Raw genomic sequence first — 26922 nt, forward strand, 5'->3', positions numbered from 1 at the left:
CCTCAGTCACATGTGGCTGCAGCTGCCTGAGTCACAATGGCACTGTATCCCACTAACATCACGGTGAGATCCCTGACTGTTGCCTGGTCATAGGGACCGTCAATTAAAAATCAAACAAACAAACAAAAACCACCAAGGAAGAAAAAAACCACCAGCCAACCAACCATCAAAATCAGTAGTGGCTATAGGTTTAACAAGACTATGTTGCCTCTTATGTACTCAAGATTCAAGATATCAGTTGTCCAGAGAGATCTTCATCTCATGGACATCAAATTCAAATTCTCAGAAAATATAGCCTGGGGTTGTAGACTAATTTTTTATTAAATTACACTGTTCTAGGAGCAAACATGTTACAATCTTACCAGATAACAAATGTGATGGTCAACTGTATGAGTCAACGCGACTGGGTGAAGATGCCCAGATGGCTGGGCAAACATTTCTGGGTGTGTCTCTGAGGGTGTCTCCCAAAGAGATTAGCATTTGAGTCGGTAGACTGAGTACAGAATCTCACCCTCACCGATGTGGGTGGGCATCATCCCGTCCTTTGAGAGCTTGAACAGAACAAAAAGGCAGAGGAAGTGCAAAGCTGTTCTCTGCTGGACCGGGTCATCCGTCTTCTCCTGCCCTTGGATGGATGCTCCTGGGCCTTGGCATTCGGACCCAAGCCTGGACATACCTCCCCAGCTCCCCTGCTGCGCACGCCTTCAGACTCGGGCTGGGCCTCACCCCTGGCTTTCCCACACCTTCCACTTACAGGTGGTGGATCGTGGGAACTGTCAGCCTCCAACATTGTGCAAACCAATCCCTATAATCAATCCCCACATATACTATTTCTTTATCTATATCTGTATCTATCCCATTGGTTCTGTTTCTCTGGAAAAACCCTGACTAATATCACAGAGTTTCCTAGTGGTAGATTCCTGAACAAATGGAGAGGTAAAAAAAAAAAAGATATTTTTAAGCTTGTGTGATTCCCGTGAAGGAGGCCTTCTGGGTGGTGAGGGGTGGTCAGTCATTCCAGATCCTCACCACTGAAGTGGCCTCCTGCTTCCTCAGGAGCAGAGCAGATGCTTCCAAGTGGATGTGTTGGCCAAGAGCTGCTTGAGTTGATGGGTGGGAGCAGGATGTGTGTGTGTGGGAAGGTGTGTCATTAATAAATCAAATGAAAGTCAACAGGAAGTGATAACTTGCCAAGCCCTTTTCCACCCAGAACCTCACATCTGTAGAAATTATGCTCCCTTTTATTTTTTATTTATTTCAATATTTTTTTGTTGTTAATCATCACCCAAGAATATCTGTCCATTGATTTTTAGATAGAGTGGAAGGGAGAGAGAAACATCAAAGTGAGAGAGGCACATTGATTGGTTGCCTCGTGCAAGTCCCTGAGGGGTTGGGGATCAAACCTGCAACCCAGGTATATGCCCTTGATTGGGAATTGAACCCTTGACCCTTCAGGCCACAGGTCGATGCTCTGACCGCTGAGCTAAACCAGTCAGGACTATAGTCCCTTCTAATTTTACAAGGTAACCATCCCAGTTTCTAGCACAGCATAAGGCTGATAAGAACTCATTCATTAGTATAATTAAACTGGCCTGAACTAGAGTCACAGTGTGTATACAAATAAGTGAATGTGAATAATAACAATAAACACTTTTATAGACACTAAAACTGTCAAACACTGTTCTACATCCTTTGTATATATTAACCAACTTAACCCACACCATAACCTATGAGGTAGGTTCTGTTATCACCCAGAGTTTGCGGATGTGGCAACTGAGGCCCAGAGAGTTCAGCATCTTGCTCAAGGTCACACAGCTAATAAGGAGGAAAGGGAAAGCTAAGCTCCTCCTCTGGCTCATCTCCACAGTCTTTCTAAGAGTCTGCCAGCACGCACTGTGCAGAGACGGGATCCGAATTTGTACTTTCCAAAACCATCTCCTGGATCACTGCGCTTTCGTACATGCTACTCACTACATCATGCAAATGCTGCTCAATTTAAGAAATCATAATTTTTCCAAATTAAATAAAAACTGCGACGTATCATCAATTGGCAAGCATGGCTCACTGTGGCCCAATACTAATTGACTGAACATAAATGCATCTCTTTAAGATTCAGTTGTTAGAGTGCATTCTTTATTTTATTGGGTTCCTGCAGCGAACTCATAGAGAATGGGATGCTTTTTATCCAATGAATTAGATGACTATACTAATAAGCCTTCATCAAGTTGTTTTTTCTGACTTTTTCTGAAGAGTCCTGATTTCATAAATCTATATAATTTGATCCCATAAATTAGCAATCAAGTTGTCCTAGAAATTTCAATATTTCAGGGTCTAAACTCATCATCAGACAGAAAGAAACAAAACCTGTTGCCTGACCATGTAGTTAGATTAAATGTGAAAACATGGTTACCATGAGCCCGTACACCTTGCTAGTCCTTACCGGGCTGTGACACCAAGGAAGGTCACTGCTCTTCCAGCACAGAGCAAACACACACAAAGGGGCAGGAAAGACGAGCTTTGCAGGGTGGGAATTAAAACCGAAACTCTTGGGCAACACAGATCAAAGATGCATTTTTAATGACTGGGTCTGTTTCCACGAAAATGAAAAAGAAACAGCAGGCATTCATCATTCTGTTAATAACGACCATCACTCACTCTTAGGAAACTGTTTCCTGTCCAGAGAAGACACAGATGTCATGTGCCATGTTTACTGGGTCCCTTTTCAGCTGAGCTGGGCCCAGCCTATAACTAGCTGGGTTATTCTTTGGTGCATTTTGCTCATAGTCACGTTATAGTAAGTAGATGGGCATTTTTTGCTTCTAGTTATATTTATCTATGTGCCATTTATGGTTTCCGTTTAGGACTTTTCAAGTTCTGCTGATTTAGGAGTAAATGTCATGTTTCACTATTCTAGATCCCTTCAATAAAAATATTTTCTTTAAACAAATGTTAATGGAAAATAAGCTGTGAACCTGAACCAATTTTCATTACACTGGAACATCTTTTTTTTTTTTTAATCCTCACCCGAGGATATTTTTCAATTGATTTTTAGATAGAGTGGAAGGGAGGAGGCGGGATGGGGTGGAGGAGAGGGACAGAGAGACATAGATATGAGGGAAACACATAGATTGATTGCCTCCCTCACGAGCCCAACTGGGCCTGGGGATCAAACCTGCAATCCAGGTACGTGTCCATGACTGGAATCAAACCCGAGACCCTTCGGTTCACAGGTCATGCTCTAACAGCTGAGCCAAACCAGCGAGGACACACCGGAACATCTTAAAAGATGATTTAAATTGGCCCACTTGAATAATTAGGATGTGAATTTTCTCCTAGCATTTTTTTTAATCCAAGAGGCAATCAATGATCATATGCCAATATTTATAAGGTGTTAGTGAAAATAAGAGTGTGCTCACAGGTCCAAAAATTGGCCACCCAAAATTTGACATTTTGGTAGAGTCTTGAATTTTCTATTCCATTTGGGAGCTTAAATCAGGTAACATTTAAATCAAACAGGCTTTCAGTCAGTACCTGCTTTTTCAGAAGTGGTAAAACTTGGTGGCCTGCAGAGAAAAGGAAGTGGGGGTTCTTAAACTGCACCCAAACAAAGAGAGCAATGTGGCGTCACGAACCTGCTTTCCTTTCTCCATTCCTGGTATTTGCACAACTGTCCCCCACTCTCATGGTCAGAGGGGAGAAAGGAGAGGAACCAGATTCTTTAAAATAACCTTTAAAAGCCCAAGACATGTGGTATTTAGACAAGTTCTCCTGGGCCCTTTAAATTCTAAGTCCTATTTCGAATACTGCTCTAGGGGTTGAGAATCAGATGAGGAAAGATGCAAAATGGAGCAAATCAGGCACTAAGTGGTCTCTGTTCCACAGACTTGCTCTCTCTTTATTTTATTTTTTAAATGTCTTTATTGACTTTTTTAGACCAAGAGGGAGAGAGAGAGAGAGAAACATCGATGTGAGAGAGAAACATCGATGTAAGAGAGAAACATGGATTGGCTGCCTCCTGCACGCCCCCCACTGGATCGAGCCCAAAACCTGGGCATGTGCCCTGACTGGGAATCAAACCTGGACCTGTCAGTTCATGGGATGATGCTCAATCCACTGAGTATCTCTCTTTAAAGACCACACTCATGCCTGGTGTTTGATCAGTGAGGAAAACTGCATGGGATTCCTAGTAACAATCACTAGGCTACCAAAGGACTAGAGGAAGAAGAGAACATTCCCTATCTTGCTGAGCTATAGACCCTCCAAATACTGCTGATGACCTCACTCCTTCACATTGCTCCCACTCCCCCAGGGCATGGTACTGGGGACCAAGAATCGGCAAGAGAGGTGGGAGCTGCTCGCGAGATCAGCCTCGTAGCCTGCTTGAATCCATTTAATTTCCAAAGCAGGGAAAGCCCCTCTAATCTCATGTCTGAAAATGCATCTCTCTCCTTGTGAAGACTCAGAGAAATTAGGCTCAGTATTCTACAGCAGTGATTTTTAAACCAGCGCCGCAAGAGGTACACTGGTGCGCCAGGAGAATTTTAAAAAGATGCAATACCTGACTATTTCGTCATGGGCACTGACCCCTTTCCTTTAGATTGTCAAAAAAAAAAAAAAATACAACAGCCAACACAACAATAGCCATCTAGTGTGAATGAATGAAAATTATATCTATTTTTTTGTCAGATCAGCAAAAAATACATTTTTGTTGCATGCCACAGACCTTTAGTAATTAGTATATCATGAGATGAAAGAGGTTGAAAATTGCTGCTCTACAGAAAACCATCTGGTTTTAAACAGTAAAGAAGCCAGTTCTAGAAAATGTCCCTGATTCCAGAGTTTGGAAAACTGGTACGTGTCCGGCTGGATTTCAAAACTGCTATGGACTCATGATTGATGTGCTCTCTATTTCCCCTCTTTTGAACAGACGTATCTACTCTTGTTATCTTACCCTGTTCCATCACTGTGTGTTGGGGGCGCATAACTTGTCCTTTTAGTTCACAGGGTTCCAAATTAAGAGAAATGCACAGGAGGAGCCTCACCCACCCAGATGCAAGCCTGATGCAGACAGAGAGATCCTGGACCTTGAGCCTCTGCTGTAACAGGATCAAAGTTTAGGGGGACACAGGGGTGCATTTTGTATGTGGAAGAGATATGAATTGGTTATGGCCACAGTGGGCTGCAGTATATAATTTCTAAAGATTCCTGTCAACAATGCCCCTCATTCTCATCTTGCACTTGTAACCTGCTTTGATCAATAGAATAGGGTGAAAGCAACTGGGATTCCAGAGCCTAGGCCTTAAGAAGACTCGCAGTTTCTGCTATTGCCCTGTTAAGATACAGCCACCATATAAAGCATTTCAGACTAGTTTACTGAATGATGAGAAACACATGCAGAGAGAGAGCTTCAGGCAGCCCCCAGACATCCCAGCCACCCTGGGAAAGATGCTGGATAAGGAAGAAAAGTCACCTTGGATCCTCCAGCCCCAGGCAAGCTACCTCAGCCAAGTTCTCTCTGCCAAACCCTTCCCAGAATCATGAAAAATATGTGATTGTTACTTTTTAAATTAATAAGTTTGGGGATAATATATGTAGCAATAAGTACCTGAAATATCTGCTTTATCAATAGAGGTAAAAAAGCGCAGAACACAATTGCAGACTGTCCCTGACCAATGATGGTTCGACTTACAATTTTTCAGCTTCACAGTGGTGTGAAAGCAATACCCATACAACCAACCATTCTGCTTTTCACTTTCAGTATAGTGTTCAATAAATTGCATGAGATTTTCAATACTTTAGTATTAAATAGACTTTGTGTTAGAAGATTTTGCCCAACTGCAGGCTAATGTAAGTGTTCTTCACCTGTTTAAGATGGGCTAGGCTGAGTGAGCTATGATGTTTGGTCGGTTAGGTGTATTAAACACATTTTCAACTTACAATATTTTCAATTTATGATGGGTTTCTCAGGACGTAACCCCATCATAATTCAAGGAACATCTGTAGTAAATTTATTCAATTCTTTAGTATAGCCCTTGTGGTTTTTTGTTTGTTTTTGCCTATTTTCTGATATCTTTTTAGTTTAAAATAGTTGAACAACAGATTTTAAAGCACCAATGAGGCAATTATTGAAGGAATACCTTGAAGATATTGCAGGTTTGGTTTCAGACCACTGCAATAAGGCAAGTCCTAATCTTTTTGCTGGTGGAGGGTCTTACCTTTAATTTGTAAAAAAAATGCAACATTTTGTAAAATGCAATAAAACAAAGTGCAATATAATGAGGTATGCCTATATAGGCTCATTGCCAGCACATTCTGTGTACAAAGAGACAGAACATTTCATCCTTGAATGTACAGGACATTTAATTATAGGTCATCTGCTTGGATTGGATAGCCTGGATAGATCAGTGCTATCGTGATCATGCCAATATACAAAGGGAAACACACTAAAGATGACCAGAATAATTTCTCTCCAGGGCATTTCATTCAGAAAGCATTTAGACCATCTAGTCAGTTTTCTACAGGTTGTACTTGTCATTAGAATTAGTACTTTTCTTTTTCCTATTCATGCAAATATGAGAAAGTCAATAATATCCAACTAATTAAGTAGTTTAAATTTTCAGTTGTAAAAATAGTCCTGGGGATGTAAAGTACAGCATAGGGAACATAGTCAATAATATTGTAGTAACTATGCATGGTACCAGGTGGGTACTGGACTTAAATGGTGTGATTATTTCATAAGTTACAGACATGTCTAATCACTGTGCTGTTCACATGAAACTAATATAACATTGTATGTCAACTAAAATTGAAAAATTAAAGGAAAAAGAATATACAACTCTACTGGAATGTTTGACTCTACTATTAAAACAAATCGGCTCTGGGTCCCAAAGGCAAATTTTGACACCAATGGACCAAGCAAACGCCTCAGCAAGCAGTCATGGACTTAGAACTATAAATGTCCATGTGGTGCAAAGAAGAGTTCTCTGGCACGCCATTGACAGCCACCATGATGTAGACAGCACCCCCCGAAGCTCCCAACACAGCAGCACTGTATAGAGAGCCTATGCTAGTAAAGATGAAACATGACTTTGCCCTTGAAAGCCAAGCATTCCAGCTAAAGCTGAGCGACATATGATTAACAACAGTACATACGCATAAATGTAATGACGTACACATACTACAGGTGGCAGTAGACTAAAAAAGGAGCTTGGACTTGAGCGGTGGAGGCAAGACTACTAAGAAGCATAATGCACATCAGTACAATCCTCACCCGTGCAGAGGATGTGGCTTACCTGACACGCTGATGGATGACTGTGGTTGAGGTCCCAATGAGAAGACACGATGTCAACAGACTTTTGGGCCATGTTGAGTAAATTCATCCAGCCTTGGAAAAGTGATAAGTGAAATGGTGCATTTTCGGAATAGTTAAGGCCTTCAGGAATATTTTCCACCAGGGCAATTCTTAGAAAAGATTTTGAAAAACAAACATACAAAATCTAGTCAAATTCGAAGCCACAGATTGTTATACATGCATACAGAGACATCTGAAACATACTTCTCACTCCTTCTGAATGTATACATTTCTCATGATTTGCAGTTTCCACCAAAGTCCTCTTAAACATGTCCCCTGTGCTCATCTATTATGTTCCAGGAGTTTACGCTCTGTTTCTCCCAGTTAGCATTCGTGTTTCATAAAATCATGGGATATGTCTCTAATGTCCAGCTTCGAACTAGCCTTGACAAAAATTCTGAGCTTCCCACACAGCATCTTCCCCTAATAATATTTTTTTCCTTATAGCAATGCAACTCTTCCATAAGATACTGCTTCTGTGAGCACATCTTCAGTTTCTAGCACAATGTTGGGCATATATCAAAACTACTTTATAAGCTAAAATATTACTAGTTTTATTACTGTTAAAAAATAAAAATAATAAATGTTATGATTATTGCTTAACACTTCTACTGATGCTTCCCAGTCTAAGGCACAAAATGATTCTGAGAAAGAATTTTTAAAACCTGCCTGTTCCAGGGCTTTATTAAAGATGGAGTAAAGAATACATAAAATAACAGTAATATTCAAGCCCTAAACAAACTATGGTGAGCAATTTCCTAATCAATGTGTTTTCCCTTTTTATATGTCCCGATATATTGACAACATATCTATTCACTATGCCTGGATCTCGTTGGTGTTGCAACGAAGGCTGTATAGTTTCTACTTCTGACTCAACCAGGCAACACATAACATTTCAATAAAGAAATGAACAATTTTTTCCAGTTTAAGAAATGTAAATTCTCCTGAACTCTGGATGGAAAACTCCAAACTCTTATAAAGACAGATAGCAGTAAGTGCTCCCAGAACAGAGCTCTGTTTTTCTTTTTCTTTTTTTTCCCCTTTATTGATTTTAGAGAGAGAGAACATGAGTAGAGAGAGATAGAAACATTGATGAGAGAGAACATCAATTAGCTGCCTTCTGCATGCCCCCCCCCCCCACTGGGGATCAGGCCCACAGCCTGGGCAGGTGCCCTGACCAGGAATCGAACAGGTGACCTCTTGGTACATGGGTTGATGCTCAACCATTGGGCCACACTGGCTGGACCAGAGATCTGTTGAATTCATAGCTGTGCATCTCAGTGCCGGACTCATAATTAGGGCTCAAGAAATACTTGTAGTCCGGCCGGTGTGGCACAGTGGTTGAGCATCGACCCATACACCAAGAGGTCGCTGGTTCGATTCTTGGTGAAGACACATGCCCGGGTTGTGGGTCCGATCCCTGTGGGTGGGTAGGGGGCATGCATGAGGCAGCCAGTTGATGTTCTCTCTCATCAATGTTTCTATCTCCCTCCCCCTCTCACTTCCTCTCTCTCTAAAATCAATAAAGAAAAAAAAAATACTTATAGAATGAATTTTAGGTTCCAACATGGAATCTAGCACCTCTCAATAAAGCTGTTCACTGTGTCTCTTAATGAGACCTGTTCCATTTTGCCAGTTTCAGAAACAAAAACAATGCTCTTGGTGAAATGTCCTTGTGTGTTTGATGAATGTCATAGCCAGAACAGGGTCTGGGCATGTGACCCAGAAACTCACAATTTCGGGGTCCCCCCAACCAATGGTTGAATTTAACATTTGTTGAGCACTTACAAGCAGAGAACAGGCAAATCATTGCACAGAACACAGACATGACTATGGCCAATCTCCCTGGTCCTCTGGAATGTATGGTCTAGTGAGACAGCCTGTGTCATACATGATGATTCAAATAGATTCTAAGAAATGGTGAAACAAGAGCAAGAAGATAAACTAGATGGATCCAGGGTCATCTACAGTATCACTGGGGCATGGGTAGAAAGGAAACATGAATTCTGGTTGGAAACATCTAGAGTTGGAGGAAGTGGGACTTGAAATGAGTCTGCAGAGATCCAATTTTTATGGGTGAGCTGGAAGAGACGAGGGGAGAACTTGTAAACCACAGGGTGTTTGGACATTCGTGAGCTGGTGAGCCCAGGGGAGGGTGAGGTAGGACAGCTATGGAGGAGCTTGCCATGACAAGGAAGACTGGCAGCATCCACAGTGTGCTTGTGACCCAGGAACGGGGCTCTGGCCTTACTTCTGATGCATCTGAGAACAACCAAGGGCCTCTGCAGGGCTAAGTTGGACGGCTCACCTGTGCACCAATGGAAAGGAATAAAGGACAGTAGAAGATGACAGGCCAGCAGACAGTAGAGGCTGTCGGAATAGCTCAGGAAAGAAAAATGGGAAGTTTGACTTACGTCAATAGGAGTAGAAGGGATGGCAGGCATGTCATGGAGACTTTAGAAACTAAATCTTAAAAGACTTAGTATTTGATGGGCATGAGCAGCAGGTAAAGTAGAAACATACAGCCAATGACAGCTGAGATTTTCCTGCAGGGCCACCATATCTTCTACCAGAGCTCCTACAACCACCTCCGATGTCTCCATACATGAATTCTCTACCCTCCAAAACATCTCCTTACTACAGTTGGGTTCATCATTTAAAAATATAAATCTAAGTATTCTCCTGCCTGATAAAAAATTCTCATGGGATTCTCCACTGTTCTTAGGGTGACATCTCCTCCAACCTCCTGCCCCGCCCCCAACATGATTGACAGTGCTTACCAGTCTGGCCCTGCCTCTTCACAGCCTCGTTGGACTCAAATGCCTTTTTTTTTTCTACATCAAAGCCACACTAGACATCTTTTTCTCCTTCCCTGCTATTCTCTCTAGACTTTGGCATATCATATGCATTTTCCCAATTCCCATTCCTACATTACTCATTGAACTATCTCTCAATAATGTTCAAAGTCCTAATTTAGACATCCCTTCCCATCGACTTCCCTATGCCCCCAAACTAGGCTGGGCCTCCCTCATTATCAACACCCAATCTCTCTTAGAAATCTTGGAACAGTTGTCCTCAACCTTGGATCCGTGGAATTCGGGGGTTACTGCCTGTTACTGCCAACATCTCCTACCATTCACCGCTACTTTAAAATTATGGTAGTCATCAGACCTTATTTCATGAATTATTGCTGAAAATGTCTTACTTGAATTTCTTTTAAATATTTTGATCACTGTATTTCAACATTATTGGTTTCCTTTGCAATTCTATGTATTTTCACTTAAAACCATTACCCAAGGATGAAGGCCACAGGGTCTCTGACGGCCAGGGGTCTCTGGCACACAAAGGCTTAGGTGCTCATCAGTTGAATAATGCCTCATCTGTTCCTTTTTCTATTTCACACACATTCTTACAACATTTTTCTACTTATTGAAGCCTCAGAAGTGGGTGAGATCACTAAAAGAGATTTTCAAGAGAAGAGAATTGGGTCAAAGCCAAGTTCAGGAAACACCGAATCCCTTCTGGTTGGTAGAAAAAGTGGGGCAGGCAAGGAAGACAGAAGAAAGTACCAGAAAGCCTAGGAGAGGAGAAGAGTGAAATTCCCTAGGAGCCAAGGAAACCACATATACTATCATTTGATGTTTACCGAATCACAACGTACATCATGAATTAGTGCTAAAAATAAACGCAGAGGACCTCATCTGGGGACACGCTTATGTTTGGGTAATGGATGCCCAGACCAAAGACCCTCCCCCTCCCAAACGCCCCTCCTGTGATGCGGTGCTTTTGTCCCGTACCTTACTAGAAAGCCCCTAGAAGTCAGCTTTGAAATGACTGGCTTGTTTCTGTGACCTCCCATTTTATTTCCTTTAACAACCAACAGCAGCTCGCTTCTCTCCAGGGGCAGATCAATTAGCATCCCTGCAGGACTCATTCCGCAAACGAACAGCAGCTCTGGCTCTGTGCTTACTTCTCAAGCACGGCAGGGAGTAGGCAGACCTAACATTCACCTTCGGCCCAACCCCTGGGATGCCGGCGTCCCCTCTAAGAGAACTATCCCCAGAGGCGGAGCACCGTTTCTGATGCCTAATAACAGGGGAGAGGCTGAATATACAGGGACACACAACACAGCAGAAATCGTTTCATGCCTCTTTTCTTGGCACTTTGAGATAAACTACAAATGATTTGAACTGTGAAGCCAGGGAGCTGAGGTGGAATCAATATAAGAAAAATCGTTTTACATGGTTAGTAGATCTGAAAATAGAATTTCAGCTGTTTTTATTAATTGTATTTATTCTCCAAAATTGATTTGATCATCAGAAGTTCTCTTTCAATTCAGGAAAAATAACTTTTAAAAGAAATGCCTGTAGTTCCCCTTGAATAAGTGACTAAAAAGTGCAGCCCAGCCCTGGCCAGTTTGGCTCAGTGGTTGGAGCGTCGGCCTGCGGATCAGAGAGTCCCGAGTTCGGTTCCCACTAATGGCTCGTACCTCGGTTGCAGTTTGTCCCCGGCTCTGGTTGTGGTCATGTAGGTGGCAACCACTCAATGTGTCTCTCTCACGTCGATGTTTCTCTCTCTCTTCCTCCCTCTCTCCCTCCTGCTCTATCTGAAGATAAATGCGAAAATGTCCTCTGGTGAGGATTAAAAAAAAAAAAAAGTACATTCAGCATTTGCCAGCTTTAAAATGCATGTATGTGTGTGTTAAGCACAAGAATCGTGGTCAGGTATTATATGTTCATTCTTGATTTGGGTAACAGCACAGAGAAATGTTGAAAAGGACAGGATTTGTGATAAGGGAGGTAAAACCCAGCTCGGCCAGGTACTAGCTGGGAAACCTTGGGCATAGGACTAACCTCTTTCAATCTGTTTCTACTTCTGAGAATAAAACAGTTATTACAAAGATTAGCAGAAATAATTTATATGAAGTTCTTTGCTCAGTGCCTGCTTCTCAGTAAGTGCCAAATAAAAGAGAATTTTAAGAAGTAACTTACAGTCTAAACACTTACCAATAAAAGCCTCCAAGTTCTCCAGCTGATACAGCACAGTTACTAAAAAGAATCTACATACAGTGGCTGAATGAGTCTCAGAAGCCGGGACATCCACGCTGTTTTCTGCCTGGATAGGAGCCTGCCTGCATCGCCAGGGCAATGGGTCGCGCCCTGGCACTTGGCACTTGATACACACAGGCTGCTTGGCAGTCGACTCGCTGACTTTCATCCCTTAGATCTTGGCTCTCTGGCGGGGTTAAGCAATGAGCCAGAGGGCCTTAGGTCATCAATACAGTTAGATTTGCACTAAGAGTAAAATGATGCACATTTGTAGCCTCAGGTGACCTGTAATTAAAGCTCAGGACTGACGAGGCAAAGAGTCAACCTTCCCAGAGGTACTGGGCTCTCTGACACTGAAGCAGGTGACCCACTTTCCCAATGGCAGATTCACCCGTCACATGCGGAACCCGAGGGCCTGGGGAAACCCCAAAGCTGAGCCTGAAGCTGAGACATGGATGTAAGACATTGATTGGGAGGGTTGCCAAGGAGCAGAACGAGGGAGCAGGGTCAGTGAAAGGGGAAAGCCCATAAAAAATCCTGAATGAGCTCGGCCGGTGTGGCTCACTGGTTGAACATCAACCCAAGCACCAAGAGGTCGCCGGTTCGATTCCTGGTCAGGGCACATGCCCAGGTGTGGGCCTGATCCCCAGTCGGAGGCATGCAGGAGGCGGCCAATCGGTGTTCTCTCTCATCGATGTTTCTATCTCTCTCTCCCTCTCCTTTCCTCTCTAAAATCAATAAAGAAACAAACAAAAAACAAATCCTGAACAAGCAGGTCACAACCATGGGAAACTGAGCTCAGTCTCACGGGCCCTTGGAGGGACTGTGTGGAACCCTCCTTGGAAAACTCACGCCACGCGAGTTGAGGCTGCCCTCGGGGTGCCCAGCGCCTGACTTCCTGGCTGTCCAGGGAAGGCCAAGCCAGCTCCCAGGCACCAGAGGACACTCTTCCAGTGAGCACTGTCCACAGCAGCCACAGGGGACCTTCAGCTGGGCCAGGGAGGGTGCGCACCTCCTCAGCGTCTGCTTCAGGTCAATGAGCACCTTCTGCATGAGAGAGGAAAACCTAGTAAGTTCCTAAAGATAAGCTGTTCTGTGAGAACTAGACCAAATCTCATCTCTCTGGGCCTCAGTTACCCCTCAGCCATTCAGTGGCCTCCAATCCACGTTCCATGAGGCATCTCAGGGACTTCTGACTGGGGATGGAGAGGTGGGCCAGGCCGTGTTAGGTCTCCCTTTGTCCTGGGCATCTGCAAGGTCATTTGTCTGGGGGGAGGTGTCCTGCTTTATGATGCTGGAAATCTCTGGAAAAGGTATTTGCTCTCTTCATGTCAGGTCCGTGGATGGTCAGTTATCTGCCTAGTGACACTCAATGAACACAGAGAGACTCGGCCCACCCTTTACCCTCCAACCCATCAGCCTTCAGGCAGAGTGACACCAAGCACTACCACGGCTGGGAAGGGCCAGGGAAGCTCAGCCAACTTGCCCGATGGCAATGAAGATGGAGGGTCATCCCAGAGAAGCCAGAAACCCGGGATCTCCTGGTCCATAGTCAGAACCTTTGATACTGGCAACTAATTTTTTAAACGACCTGCTTCAGGGGAAGGTCAGAAAGTCCGTCCTGCACGTGCTGTTTCTCACATTCCTCCAGGCTGAAATATGCAGGATGCGAAGGTGCCACAGTCTGGGGTAGTGTGTCCTGAACCCCATGAATTACCCAGAGCCTGTGAACCCATCGCTGTGCTTTACACTGAGTGTGACGGAAGACTCACGATGGGCGGGGAAGGGCTGGGCACCACCCGATTTCCATCTTACGAGGATTACTCTGAGCTCTGTGGTTCCCCTGCCGAGACTCCAGGGTTGCAGGGAGATCAGAGTCCCAGCAAGAGAATGACTGGGGCCGACGTGAAGGCGATGACAGCTTTGACGTGGGTGGGCAGACACAGGGAGCGACCCTGCCCTCACGGAGCTCACATGCCAGTGGGGAAGGCAGGTAACAAACACGGAACATTCTGAAGTTAGGCAGATAGGAATAAGCGTCCTAGGAGGGACATTCTTCTGCCCCTTCTGAACCCAACGTCATGTCCAGGTTCAAGGGTGCTCTAAGGTGTGACACAACTTTGCCTTTCTTTAGACCTTTACTCGCTCTGCTCCAGGGGGAGGCGTGAATTACCTGATGGGGAGATTGAGAAAAACATTCAACTTCTTCCTCTTGGGAAAGCCTTCCCATCCAGCCCCCGTGCCTGGACAGGCCACTCGGGTCCAGGGTGACCCTGGTCCAGTGCTGACCGTGGCTAAGACTCCACCTGCTAGTCCTTGTCAGAGCTGGCAATTGCTCAGGAAGAAGGATGCTATATATTAAGCCCCAACAGGGACCCTAAAATTGACATGAGTCCAAAGCCTAATAGAGTAAATTCTCCTGGATGTGTCGATGGCATGAGGAACACAGGTCAGAATCTAGAAAGAACAATTGCAATGGACAGAACAGGTTGCGAAATGATCGTGAGGAAGACACTCGCTAGCCAGTGCTTAAGAATCCCGCGTCTGCCCTGGCCGGTTTGGCTCAGCGGTTGGAGCGTCGGCCTGCGGACCAGAGAGTCCCGGGTTCGGTTCCCGCTAGGTGCACGTACCAAAAAGGAAAGAAAAAAGAAGAATCCCGATTCGGTTCCTGGCCTTAGAAAAACTGCAGCTAGTAAGACAGACAAGTGCTTCCCCTCACTCTCATTCCCAACACAGACCTGATGATCAGTCACAACTTAGCTGGCCTGGGTCTCAAAACCTCTCTCAGGCTAGTGTCCCGGAAAGCTACTAACCACTAGGGTTGCGGACAGGATACAACTGAAGTTACCATTTGGGGGCAGATTAGAAAATGAAGTAACGTCTTCGGGTTAGCCCACACTTGCCCAGGAAATCATTTTTTATTTTGAGTTTTGTTGAAAATGTTTCCAAAAGGGATAAATACTATTTTCTAAAATTGAAACAAACGGGGTGAACTTTTTTTTTTTTTTTATAATTTCAAACTCTGCCTCCAGCCCTCCGAACACTACTCGATAGAGGACACAGGGGGATGGCTCAACTCGGTGGAGTTCAGATTCATCGCCGACTTTATCGTAGGATAAGTTCTTGGCTCAAACGCGTTTTGGATCCAAGTTGTCTCTTTCATTGAAAGCACAGTGCAACTTTTAGCAGTTGAAGACTCGCCATCAACTATTTCTAGTCCTTGTTTTCAAAGTAAGGACCAAGGAAAGACAGGACAGCCGCCCGAGTCCTTAGTGCCGGACCTCACCGAGCAGCGGCGCCGCGGCTGAGCTTCGCTCGCCACCGCTCAGGGCCAGGGGTAACCTTGCTCCACGGAACAGGCTACATGCCATTCTCTTCCCTTCCCTTCCTCCTCCGCCTTGAACCTCAGCCGTTCTCAGGCTCTGAGGCCACATCCACGAAGCCCATCGTGTGACAAGTTATTTTTGGCTCACCATGCGCCACGTCACATGGACATGTACCCACTGACACCAGCTAAATGACAGCTGCCTGGGGGCCATTGAAGAGCCCAGCAGCTTGTTTTGGGTAAACTCTCTGTGCCTCAGTGAGACTCCTACAAACCTTGAAACAAAGCACAGGGGGGAGGACTCCTCAGAGGCACAGTGGCTTCTGGTTTAGGAAAGTCATACACACACACCTCTAGAACCAAGGGGTGTGTTTTTTTGTTGTTTTTTTTGGTACATGACCCTCGCAGGAACCAAACCCGGGACTCTCTGGTCTGCAGGCCAACGCTCCAACCACTGAGCCGACCTGGCCAGGGCCAAAGGGTGGTTTTTGAAAAGCGGGGAAGGTGGCTGCTAAGTGGTCCATTTGGAGCAGAGTGGTGGTGAATCGTAACCTTAAATCAAGAGGTCCCGGGGACAGTTTCGGCTGCGATATTTCCAGCCCACCGAGGGCAGTCAGCATCATCTGGCAGAAAGTGTGCCATTTCCAGAGATTTAAAATAGTTTTTCTAAATGTGTCTTTTCACAGTCCAAATATGCTTTAAGTTTCTTCTGAGTTGATATACTAAAGGGGATGGGACACTTTTGTAGTGACTTTTGTGGGGGGATGAGTCACCGCAGGAGACCGATCAGAGGCCACTGCATTAGTCTAGGGCCTGGTGGAAGCATGATGGCGACTTAAATCTCACCTTCTGTCCTTTAACACTCAAGGACACATCTTCATATCTGTAAAAGCAGTCCATGTATACAGTCCATGTATACATCAAACAATATGATGATCCCCAGTGAAAAAGGAAGACTCCGCCCCCAACCCTGGTCACTCTGTCGTCCAGTTCCCAGCCCCAGGGTCACCTACTCTCACCAGTCGCTACTTCCTGCAACTAAGGTATTTCCTGCATACACACTCACTGACTTCCCCACTTTCTACGTGCGGACCTCACAAAGCATGCAGGATGATTTGCGTAGACGTGCATTTCCTCCATTGATTCATCGGGAGGAAGTCAACCTTCAGAGAAGTTTAGTTCAAGGCCAAAAGCAGAGGCTGCCCACAAGCTACTTCCACTTCTTCAGTATGTTATTGGAAGTCCTGAGCTGCAGAAGAGACGACACTGTGTGTCCCCCAGTGGAAGGGATAGAGGAGCGACTCTGAGAAGCGCCAGGGGGGAGGGGAGAGAGTCCCCTGGCTGGGGAGGGTGGAGAAGTTTTGCAAGAAGCCTTGGCCTCACCGCTGGCCCCAGGCCCGCCAGGAAGATGACCAGCTCCCAGAGGTCAGAGGTCCTGTGTTGCACCCATGGAGGTTGAACTCTGGGCCCGGGGGCTCCACCTTTGCAGGCCCCAGGACTGGACTCTGTAACCAGCAAGGACAGCCATGCATTGCCACTGGCCTCCAGATGTTTTGCTGCTGGGAAGGACGCCAAGGGTTTTGTACAGCCGCAGGCAGTCGGTGCCGAGACTGAGCTCCTGCCAGCCACCAGCCTGACAGTCCAGTGACGACTTGGAATCTGATTTGATGACATAAATGGAATTTCTTGTAAATCCGATTTGTGGGGCTGAGATTTGTGCCCATCACACAAACGTGGCATCTGACGTTCCAATGGGCCAGGCAGACACTGTGATCCTGAATCTCAGCCCAGCCCACAAAGCTTACACTCAAGGAGTCCCCCGGGGTTCATGTGGACCATCGTTTGGCTGCAAGGGGCGCATTCTGGCAGGGACCAGAGGCCTCGCTGTGAAACTGTTCTGGAAGCAAGAGGTAAGTGGTGGTCTCTGACCAGTGTGATTCTGAGCGTGACCCGAGCTGTCTGCCTGCACAAACAAGCGCCTGTTCCTCTCCAAGTCAAAGAGTAGAACATACAAAATTAAAATGCATAAAAGCTTCCAAAAACAAACTCACTCACCATGCAACAAACAGAGCACGCAACTGTACCCCAAGGGAAATATACGCTCGTTAAAACATACACGTATTTATGCGTGCAAACATCCTCTTAAGGCACAGACTAAAACCAGGAAGTTCGTGTGAAGCTGAACCCACCCCTTGAAACCCTTGACATGCCATCCACACGCCCATCCCCGGGCAGGAAGTGCAGTTCCCATGAACTCCTGATGGAGAAGTCTCACTGAGCGCCCCAGAGGAATGAATGGACAGGGTTCTGGGCTTAAGCTGCCATGTGTCCTTTTCTCAGTCCTGGTTTGGAGGGCAAAGTTTCAGTCAGTGGCTAATTCACTCCTGGTGAGGGATTTAAAATGTCACTGAAAAGGAAACTCCAGGTGCTAACGGTGCATGTGGTCTGAACACCGAATATTAAGCTAAATCTTCCTCTGTTTTAACTACATAGCAACCTGCAGCACCATGTGGAGCCGAATGAACTTGTGGGTGGTCTGACCGATCACTCTGTCAGAAGAACACTACAGCTCAACTGAGAAAAATGCACAGTACTAACCACATGCCCACGTGAAACAATAGGAAGGTACATATTCCTCTTGGTCCCCAATGGCTGCCACGGGGCTTCTGAAACTCTTGTCACTTCCTAGGTGGCAGCAGTGTCTTTTCTCCCAGTGAGGTGACTCTGGGTGGGCTGTGCAGGAAGGCTGGTCACCGGAAAGGCCAAGCCATGACTGCAAGCTCAGCTCTGTCCCCATTGTCTTGAGAAGGAAGAAGGGCTAACCACGGAGTTAGTGATCGATCATGTCTATGTGAGGAAGCCTCCAGAAAGACCCCAACAGTGTGGGGTTCGGAGAGCTTCCAGGAGGGTGATCACATCCATATACCGGAGTGACCAACGCAGCCCCACACGGACCAAGGTTCCTGCATCCAGGACCCTCTCAGACCCCATGAATCTTTCCATCTGGCTGCTCACGGACCCTTTTTCACATTCTTTAATAAACTGCTAAACAAGTGTTCCCTGACTTCGGTGAGCTGCCCTAGCCAGTAAATGAACCCAAGAGACAGGAGGTCATGGGAATGTCCAGTCTGTAGCCAAGCAGGGCAGAAGTTGTGGGTAAGCTGGGCACCTAGTACTTGCGATTGGCCCCGGGAGTGGGGGGCAGTTTCACGGGACTGAGGATAAGAAACCTGTGTGGTCTGAAGCCATGTCATACAGATGGTATCAAATCGAGTTGCCTTGTCGACCAACCTGCTGGTGTTGCACAGAACTGCTTGTTGTGGAAAAACCCCACACCCGTGGTGACCAGAGTGTCAGAATCGAAGCATTATTCTGCAGGAGTAGTAAAGAAGACACACAGGAGGGAAAGACGGTGGGTGTTTTCCTAATACATCCATATAGTGAAAAACAGCAAAAATGATGATGGCGGCAAGGATGGCGAGGACAGTAACAGCGGCCACTTACTGAGTATGCCCAGGTGCCAAGTACTTTGCAGCCATGATCACATTACTCTGTGATGGGTGTGAGCACTCCGATTGTTAAGATGCAGACAATGAGGTTTGGGGAAACAGTGTCATGTTAGAGGCCCAAAGTCACAAGTCAGTGGTGGAATGAGTTTTCAAACCTTGTTCTGTGTGATGCCAAAATCTGCCCTGTTCACCCTGTTCCCTTTGGGAGCCTCTCTCCTGTGCACACAGGCCGTGAAGGACAGCGACAGGGCCAGCCGTCCCGTGACTGGGTAAGGACACCGGTGCGGATACTGACATGTAAACTTCTGCGGGCCGGGCTGTCCCTTTGTTCTCTTTTCTCCTGTATAATAAAACATATGTATACCTCTACCAGGAATTGTCTGTAATCCACACTGACGGATTTTTAATCCTGAAGGGACCACATCAATTAGCCGAACTAGCTTCAGTTTCTCAATAGCTGCCACGTACCCTTTAAAAGACTGTTCAATCTCCGATGGATTTCGATGGGTTTTAAAACCTAGGAATGCTATTATAAAGTATAATAGTTACTGGGTATTATAGACACAAGAAAAATGAACACTCTCGTGTTCTACGAAGTTTCTTATAAATATGTAAATATTTTAAATGATGAGCAATAAACCTTTCCTTCATAGTCGCATTATAATTAACTTTTTAATTTAAGTAGCATCCCAGAAGCTATAAATTTAGGCTCCTGATTCACTTCCAAATCACCTTCTAATTTATATTTGCTCTTATTACAACCGGTCTATGAAAAACTTCAACCTTGCATTGCGCTAATCTCGGAAGTTGAAAAATTCATAAGATATAATTAGAATCGCGTAGGAGGCATGAGGGCTTAGTAAAAGGAAGGCTGAACTAGGTCATCGGAACTTGGTTCTAGGCCAGAGTCTGCCTCCTGCTCAAGTTGTTTTTTTGTAAACAACTTCACCTATAAAACAACGAGGGTTCCAGAGATATCCTCTGAGGTTCCTTTCAGAGTTAAGAATCTAAATTATAGATTTCTAGCCCTGGCCGGTTTGGCTCAGCGGTTAGAGCATCGGCCTGCGGTCCGGAGAGACCCGGGTTCGGTTCCCGCTAAGGGCATGTACTACGGTTGCAGTTTGTCCCCGGCCCTGGTTGGTTGTGCGGTGGCAGCCACTCGATGTGTCCCTTCACGTCGATGTTTCTCTCTCTCTGTCTCTTCCTCTCTCTCCCTCCCACTCTAGCTGTACAAAAAATGGAAAAATGTCCTCGGGTGAGGATAAAAAAAAAAAAATAAATAAAAAAAAATAAATTATAGATTTCTAAACTCAGAAAACTCTTTAAACTTGTTAGAAATATTACAAGGTATATACATGTGTAGGTATAAATTGCATTATATATAAGATCAGAAATAATTTGGCCCTGGCTGGGTAGCTCAGGTGGTTAGAGCATCATCTCAAAACACCAAGGTTTGATCTCCAGTCAGGGTACATACAGGAAACAACCAATGAAGGTATAAGTAAGTGAAACAACAAATCGATCTAAATTTCTCTCTCCGATATCAATAAATAAAAATTTAAATATTTTTTTTAAAAAGAAATAACTTGCTGATACAATAAAACCACAGTTAAATGTGAGCAATATGCTCTCAGTTTAAATGGTACAATGATCTTTTTAAAAAGCAACCATTAAATTCCAAACACCTGAATGTTTTGCAACTATTACTACTGGAAAGTTCTTATCCAATTAGTCATTTTTAAGTATTTAAAACTTAAAAAAAAAAAATTTTTTTTTTTTTATTGATTGATTTTAGAGAGAGAGAAAGGGAGAGAGAGATAGAAACACTGATGAGAGAAAATCGACTGGCTGCCTCCTGCATGCCCCCCACTGGGGATTGGGCCCACAACCTGGGCATGTGCCCTGACTGGGAATCGAACCAACGACCTCTTGGGGCATGGGTCGACACTCAACCACTGAGCCACACCAGCCAGCAAGTATTTAAAACTTGTTAACGCACTCCGTAATCTTTATCCCATAGGTTACCAGTAGTAGCCTAATCACTCAAGTTTAAAAAGATAAAAGAGTGTCTCTTTCTTGTTTAGCCACTCTCAAGCTCAAACATGCCATGAACCCTCTTCTGCATTTTATTATTTTGGGATTTTGGGGGGAAGGTGAGAGGGAGAGAGAAAAGAGAAGGTGGAAGGAAAGGGATAAAATTATAGCCTGATGCAAAAATAGCAAAAAGGGAGGGAAAAAAAAAAAAGTATAACCAACCCAGGGAACACTGGCATTCTGGCATTTCCACAAAGGGAAAGATGACATTTAACAAATGGAAACGCGACTTGAGAGAAAGGGTAGACTCCCGAAGTAGAGGCTACAGAGAACGTGCAGACTGTCTTGCTACAATTCAAACTTTATTACAGGAAATACAGCCTCTCCTGACTTGGTTCCCTTCATGATTCTCTAATTGGAATTCAATCAGTCATTTCTGACAAAGTTGAAAGATGAATAGTTCCCAGGCTTTGATTATTGTTCAATCCGGACATTCTGAGCAAGGTCCTATCTGACTGGAATACATAATGTATTGGGCTTTGTCCTTTCGTCTTCGAGCATGGAAGAGTATTTTACGCGGAGAAGGTCACAGAGAACATCTTGTCATGATAAAAGGCAAATGTGCCATGTGAAATTTGAGTCAGGGTAACAGTATACTCAACAGTTCTTTTACTGTCCGCACTTAATGCCAAAGCTCACTTGGTTATAGGACTGATTTTTTTTCCATCGAAAAGTCACCCTCAGCAGGAGCTCTGAACCGTTCTGTGCGGCTGGGTCATCCGTCAGCAGCACCAATTATCACAGGATGGTATCGAGCATCAGAGACTCCAGTGCAGGCAGGGTTTCAGCCTGGCCTCATGTTACCTAAACACACGTGCAGACGGTACACCACTTTGGCACCTGTCACTATTTCTTCTACGAGGGCTGGGCAGACATGTGTTTCCTGTCTTTTGGATATCTTCCCAGAGAGACCAATGCGATTCTTCTACCTCTCTTCTGCATACTTAATAGAACCACAAATTTAGTGGGTAGTAACTGTGCCTTAAAAAAAATAAAGTCGTCACATCTATTCCTTAGCCTCCGCTATAACACAAACACTAGTGATTGGGTTCTAGGGGAGCAAAAAGTTTCCTTTTTCAATTCGCATGGATAAACATGGCCAGAACACTTAGCTCCTGTGCTCCAAGACAAGGAGAGGCAGGTGAATAGCATCTTAGTATCAAGTGAAGATTAATTTGCAACTAAAATATAAGGATCAAGAAAATACCATCCAAGTATAGCCTGCACTAATGTTTAGTGATGGAAGAGATTGTGAGTTTGCTACTTCAATTCTTAGTTCAGTAGGGAAGAAACCAAGGCAGGGAGAGACCTCCTTGCTTTTGAAGGGATCGGGGCCAGCCAGTGAGAGGGCCGGGCTGGTTTCAGCTGGGGGCTTCCAGGACTGCCCAGTGCTCTGTATTCACCCAACTGACCCATGACCTTTTATGCAAAACTCCTAGGGCTACGTGTGTTTATGATGTATTTACCATACACAAAACACCTTGGAGCTAAATACATGTAAACTCACATCTTTACAGTGAACTTATGAATCGTCACACTAAGCAGGATAAAAAAAGGAAGAGAGAGAAGGAGAAAGAGAGAGGCATCCATGTGAGAGAGAAACACCTATCAGCTGCCTCCCATATGCACACCAACCAGGGATCCAACCTGCAACCTAGGTATGTGCCCTAAGTGGGAATCGAACCTGCAACCTTTTGGTGTACTGGATGATGCTCCAACCAACTGAGGCACCCAGCCAGGGCTCATTCACAACTTTTAAGAGAAGTATCCATTCTCATCGCTTAACAAACGTCTAAAAGAGGTTTTCTAACAGCAATGTTAGAAAGAGGCACATAGACATAATTCTTATCTTTAATATGGATCTGCTCATGCTTATTTTTAACACATTTGTGCATCATAACACAAGAGTAAAGTCATCTTTTTCTTTTTGAAATTCTGTATCTTATACTTCTCAAATAACACATGTCCCTTGTTGGGCTCCCTCATTTCTCATATTTTGGCAAAGTACCGAGACTCCTTCTATCTTACCCAGAAAGTAATCAATTTTCCTTTACTTTTTGCCTATCTGCCATTTTGATAAACAGACACAATGACTTTTATTATTATTATTTTGCAAAAGACACTATCTGTCTTTCTGGAAAACATACTTCATTGGTCTTGTACTAGGAAGATACCACCAAGCCGGTGAGTTGCAGAGCTATCTTTAAAGACCACCTTGGGATCAAACAGCCTGGGGACAGGAGATGACAGTGAAGATCATAACTTAGAGAAATTGTCTGAGCCAGGTGTCAAAAGCATATTAGATAGAATTAGTGTTCACCTGCTGTTCGAGAAGCAACCAGCAAGAGAACCAAGAACATTAGCCTTTTGGGCTAAACTACTGCTATTGCTTAAAGAACCCCCCACCTCAGAGGAGGTCAACTAACCATCCAAGCATATCCCTACCAGTGGCATGAGAGTTGGTTAATTCACCACCTCAGGGATTGGTTTATAGATTTGTATCCCAGAAACCTGATTTCATGAGCTCACTGAAATTAGGATGCTTTCCGTTAGTGCATTAACCAAACTCAAAGAGATACAAGTCAGACAACCTCATGTTCATCTCCTGTAGCCTGGAATGAACAGGTAGCTCTGACCAGTGTATATTCTCAACTACATAGTAGCTCAGAGTCAACATCTTATGTAAGGATGAAGTCAGGAAAAAGGAGAAATCGTTAGTCTTCAGAAGTGCCTCTCATCTAGTAGCTTAAATAACATAATCTCCCCTTGTAGTAGGAATTCATTTTGCACCAAGGCCTCTAGTTCCATGTATTAAAAAAACCTTCCCTCCTAACCAGGGCTTGCTTCGTCTTTCATCTGTTTCCACTACAGGCTGACTCCCTTCCTTATTTTTCCTCCAAAAAGATACAATTTCTTATTTGAAATTCTAATCACATAATAGCTCGGCTTTGCTGACAACACACCCAGATCCCCTCGACTGGAGTTTTGGATGTTTAGTCTAAACTATTCAGCTACGTCTTTACAGATAGCCCTCTTGGCTCCTCCCACGGACGACTCGTAGTTTTGACTGTTTTTACTAATTTATCTCTGGTCATAAACTTTTTTTCTAGTTTGGAAGAGTAAACTTGTTAGCTCCTATTGCATACCAACAGAGACAAAACTAACTTTGTAAGTCTAATAATTTAAAAAATCAACACATTAAAATTTCTCGTGACCTACTTAAGGATTCACGTATCCTAAGAAGCAGGAAGCCTTGGACCACTGCTGTGGATGACCGAAGACCCCAGGGAGGTGCCCTCCCTTCCCCCAGCCAGCCTGTCAGCAGCTGTCCTTGGGACTCTACGCTACCAAGGTTTTCTTACACAAACAAAACACTGCAAGGTAGGCACCACAACCTCACTAATTAGCTGAAACTGGATGACGCCAATAAAAATTGTACTGGAAAGGCCCGGCCAATGTGGCTCAGTGGTTGAGCATCGACCCATGCACCGAGAGGTCGCTGGTTCGGTTCCCGGTCAGGGCACGTGCCCAGGTTGTGGGCCTGATCCCCAGTGAGGGGCGTGCAGGAGGCGGCCAATCGCTGTTCCCTCTCATCGATGTTTCTATCTCTCTTTCCCTCTCCCATCCTCTCTCTCTAAAAATCAATAAAGAAAAAAAATTCTACTGGAAAGGACGACACTTTAAATTCCTTTTGGAAATAGATGGAACTTAAATCAATATATATTGAAAAGATAATTGCTTAATTAATTCTAAATTTTTTGGTAGACAGAGTCGGTGAGTCAACAAACATCTGTTGAGCAGCTACAATGAATGGGTCAAGAACAATGAGAGATGTTGGGGAAATACACATGAGAAATGCAGTTCTACCCTTCAGGCTCACGCACTTACCCAGCACCCGGAGAGCCTTCAAAACTCTTTGCAGCTCTGGAATTTGATGCTTCTGTTACTGAAATGATACAGTTCTAGTGGACACGAGACTCAGGCCCTCAGCTCCAGCTGCACTGACAACGGATGGCATGCATCATTCATCGTTTTGATTACCCATGCTGATTCCATGTTGAATTACTCTGGCCTAAAATGCAGGCTTTAGAATCAGAGAGGGCAGCTTTATGATTCCACTTCTCCTGGGAAAATCACTTTAGCTAAGGGAGCAAAGTCCTTTAGGTACATAGGAATTCAACACATGCCTATAGGGTTGAAGTGAGAAGTACAACCGACAGCTAAAAGCCTGGGTTGTTAAGGCACGTGGGCTTGGCCTTGAAGCCTGTTTCAGTCCCTTTCCATCAGGGTTATCTTGGTAGCTGCTTAACTCCTCTACGCCTCGTTTGTGTAAAAAGGGTCAAGAGTCAGTTTTCATGCTATCTGTGTAAGAAGTAAACGACATAATCGGTATACTTAGTATCTAACACACAGTAATCATGCACTTACTATTATTATTTGATTACTAAATGACTTGCTGTATTTTAAGCATTTAGCACACTTAAAATCAGTGCTAATTTTGGGGGCAGCGAATTCCAAAGATGCCATTTTGTTTCCGATGTGGTTTATAATGTTCGGCAGGGGAGCTGGCTGCCACGGGAACGGGGTGCTCTGTCGCGAGATGACCAGGCGGACGTTCCTGGCTTTCCGTCGAGCCTGGGACAGGGCCTCCCGTCCTGGGAAGGCCTTGGATGAGATGCCCTTTGAGCTCCTGCTGAAATGTAGCATTTCTCATTCTACGACATGGTGATCTCTGCCTCGAAACGCTACTATGATTCGCATTTAGGTAACACACAAACTTGAATCTGTTTTTATAAAGAACCTATAATTGGGAAATAGTCAAGAATATGTCTAATCTTTGCTACCAGAAAACCATGCGTCCACCCTGCTTCTCCTACTGAAACGGTTATAAAGAGAAGCGCAAATAAAAGTCGGCGGTCTCATCTCAGAATGAACTCGGATTCTTCTTGTAAATTTTTATGTCTCATTCATTTGTGCATCTCATGAAGCAGGAGCCATGTTCTCTGATAGTACTGCTTCTGGTGATATATGAACTAGGTCAGAGGTGGTTTAAAAAAAAAATAGGTCCATAGCTAAGAATCTCATTTCAAAAAAAAAAACTTGGCCATGTTCCATGTTCAAAATAAACTCCTTTCTCTACAATGGGGCAGTCATGAGATGTTTCTGAGAAAAGTGCCATCATGTAGACTAGTAAAAACATCCGCATGGAAAGCATCAGGGACAGAGCCTGTCTGCCCGGCTGTCACGCCGTCACCTTCCATCTGCTTTTCAGTGCCTCTCAGGACTGTTGGTGGGAAGGAGGTCGGGTTACCTGGTCAAGAAGATGTGAAAAAGTTGCTCTTACTGGTGCTTCCTCTCTTCAGTGTGACAGGGAGGAGCCCTGGATGAGATGCCAGACTTCCTGAACAGCAGCTTGCCTCCGAACACCAAGGGGAATTAACAGGGACACTAAGCAGGACAAAGGGATATGCCCGGGCTGTAACCGTATGTGAGCAAAGGAAGGACAGTGACCAGACACCCTGGGCTTCTGCACACTCCCTTCCCCAGATGAAGACGAGGTCGGGAGGAGGGCCCAGGGAGGGTGTTCCTTCACGA

At 44.7% G+C, this 26922-nt stretch overlaps 1 protein-coding gene across 1 annotated transcript in view; it reads right to left on the minus strand.

Moving 5' to 3' along the window:
• Positions 1 to 26922, minus strand: part of PLD5 (phospholipase D family member 5) — a 265792-nt gene that overhangs the window by 117743 nt on the left and 121127 nt on the right. Inside the window, exon 3 of the mRNA XM_036277523.1 lies at positions 7293 to 7461. Within this exon, the coding sequence (XP_036133416.1) occupies positions 7293 to 7461 (169 nt within the window). The remainder of the gene's footprint in view (positions 1 to 7292; positions 7462 to 26922) is intronic.

The sequence above is a fragment of the Molossus molossus genome, unplaced genomic scaffold (genome assembly GCF_014108415.1).
Source record: "Molossus molossus isolate mMolMol1 unplaced genomic scaffold, mMolMol1.p scaffold_m16_p_23, whole genome shotgun sequence".
Classification (NCBI taxonomy): domain Eukaryota; kingdom Metazoa; phylum Chordata; class Mammalia; order Chiroptera; family Molossidae; genus Molossus; species Molossus molossus.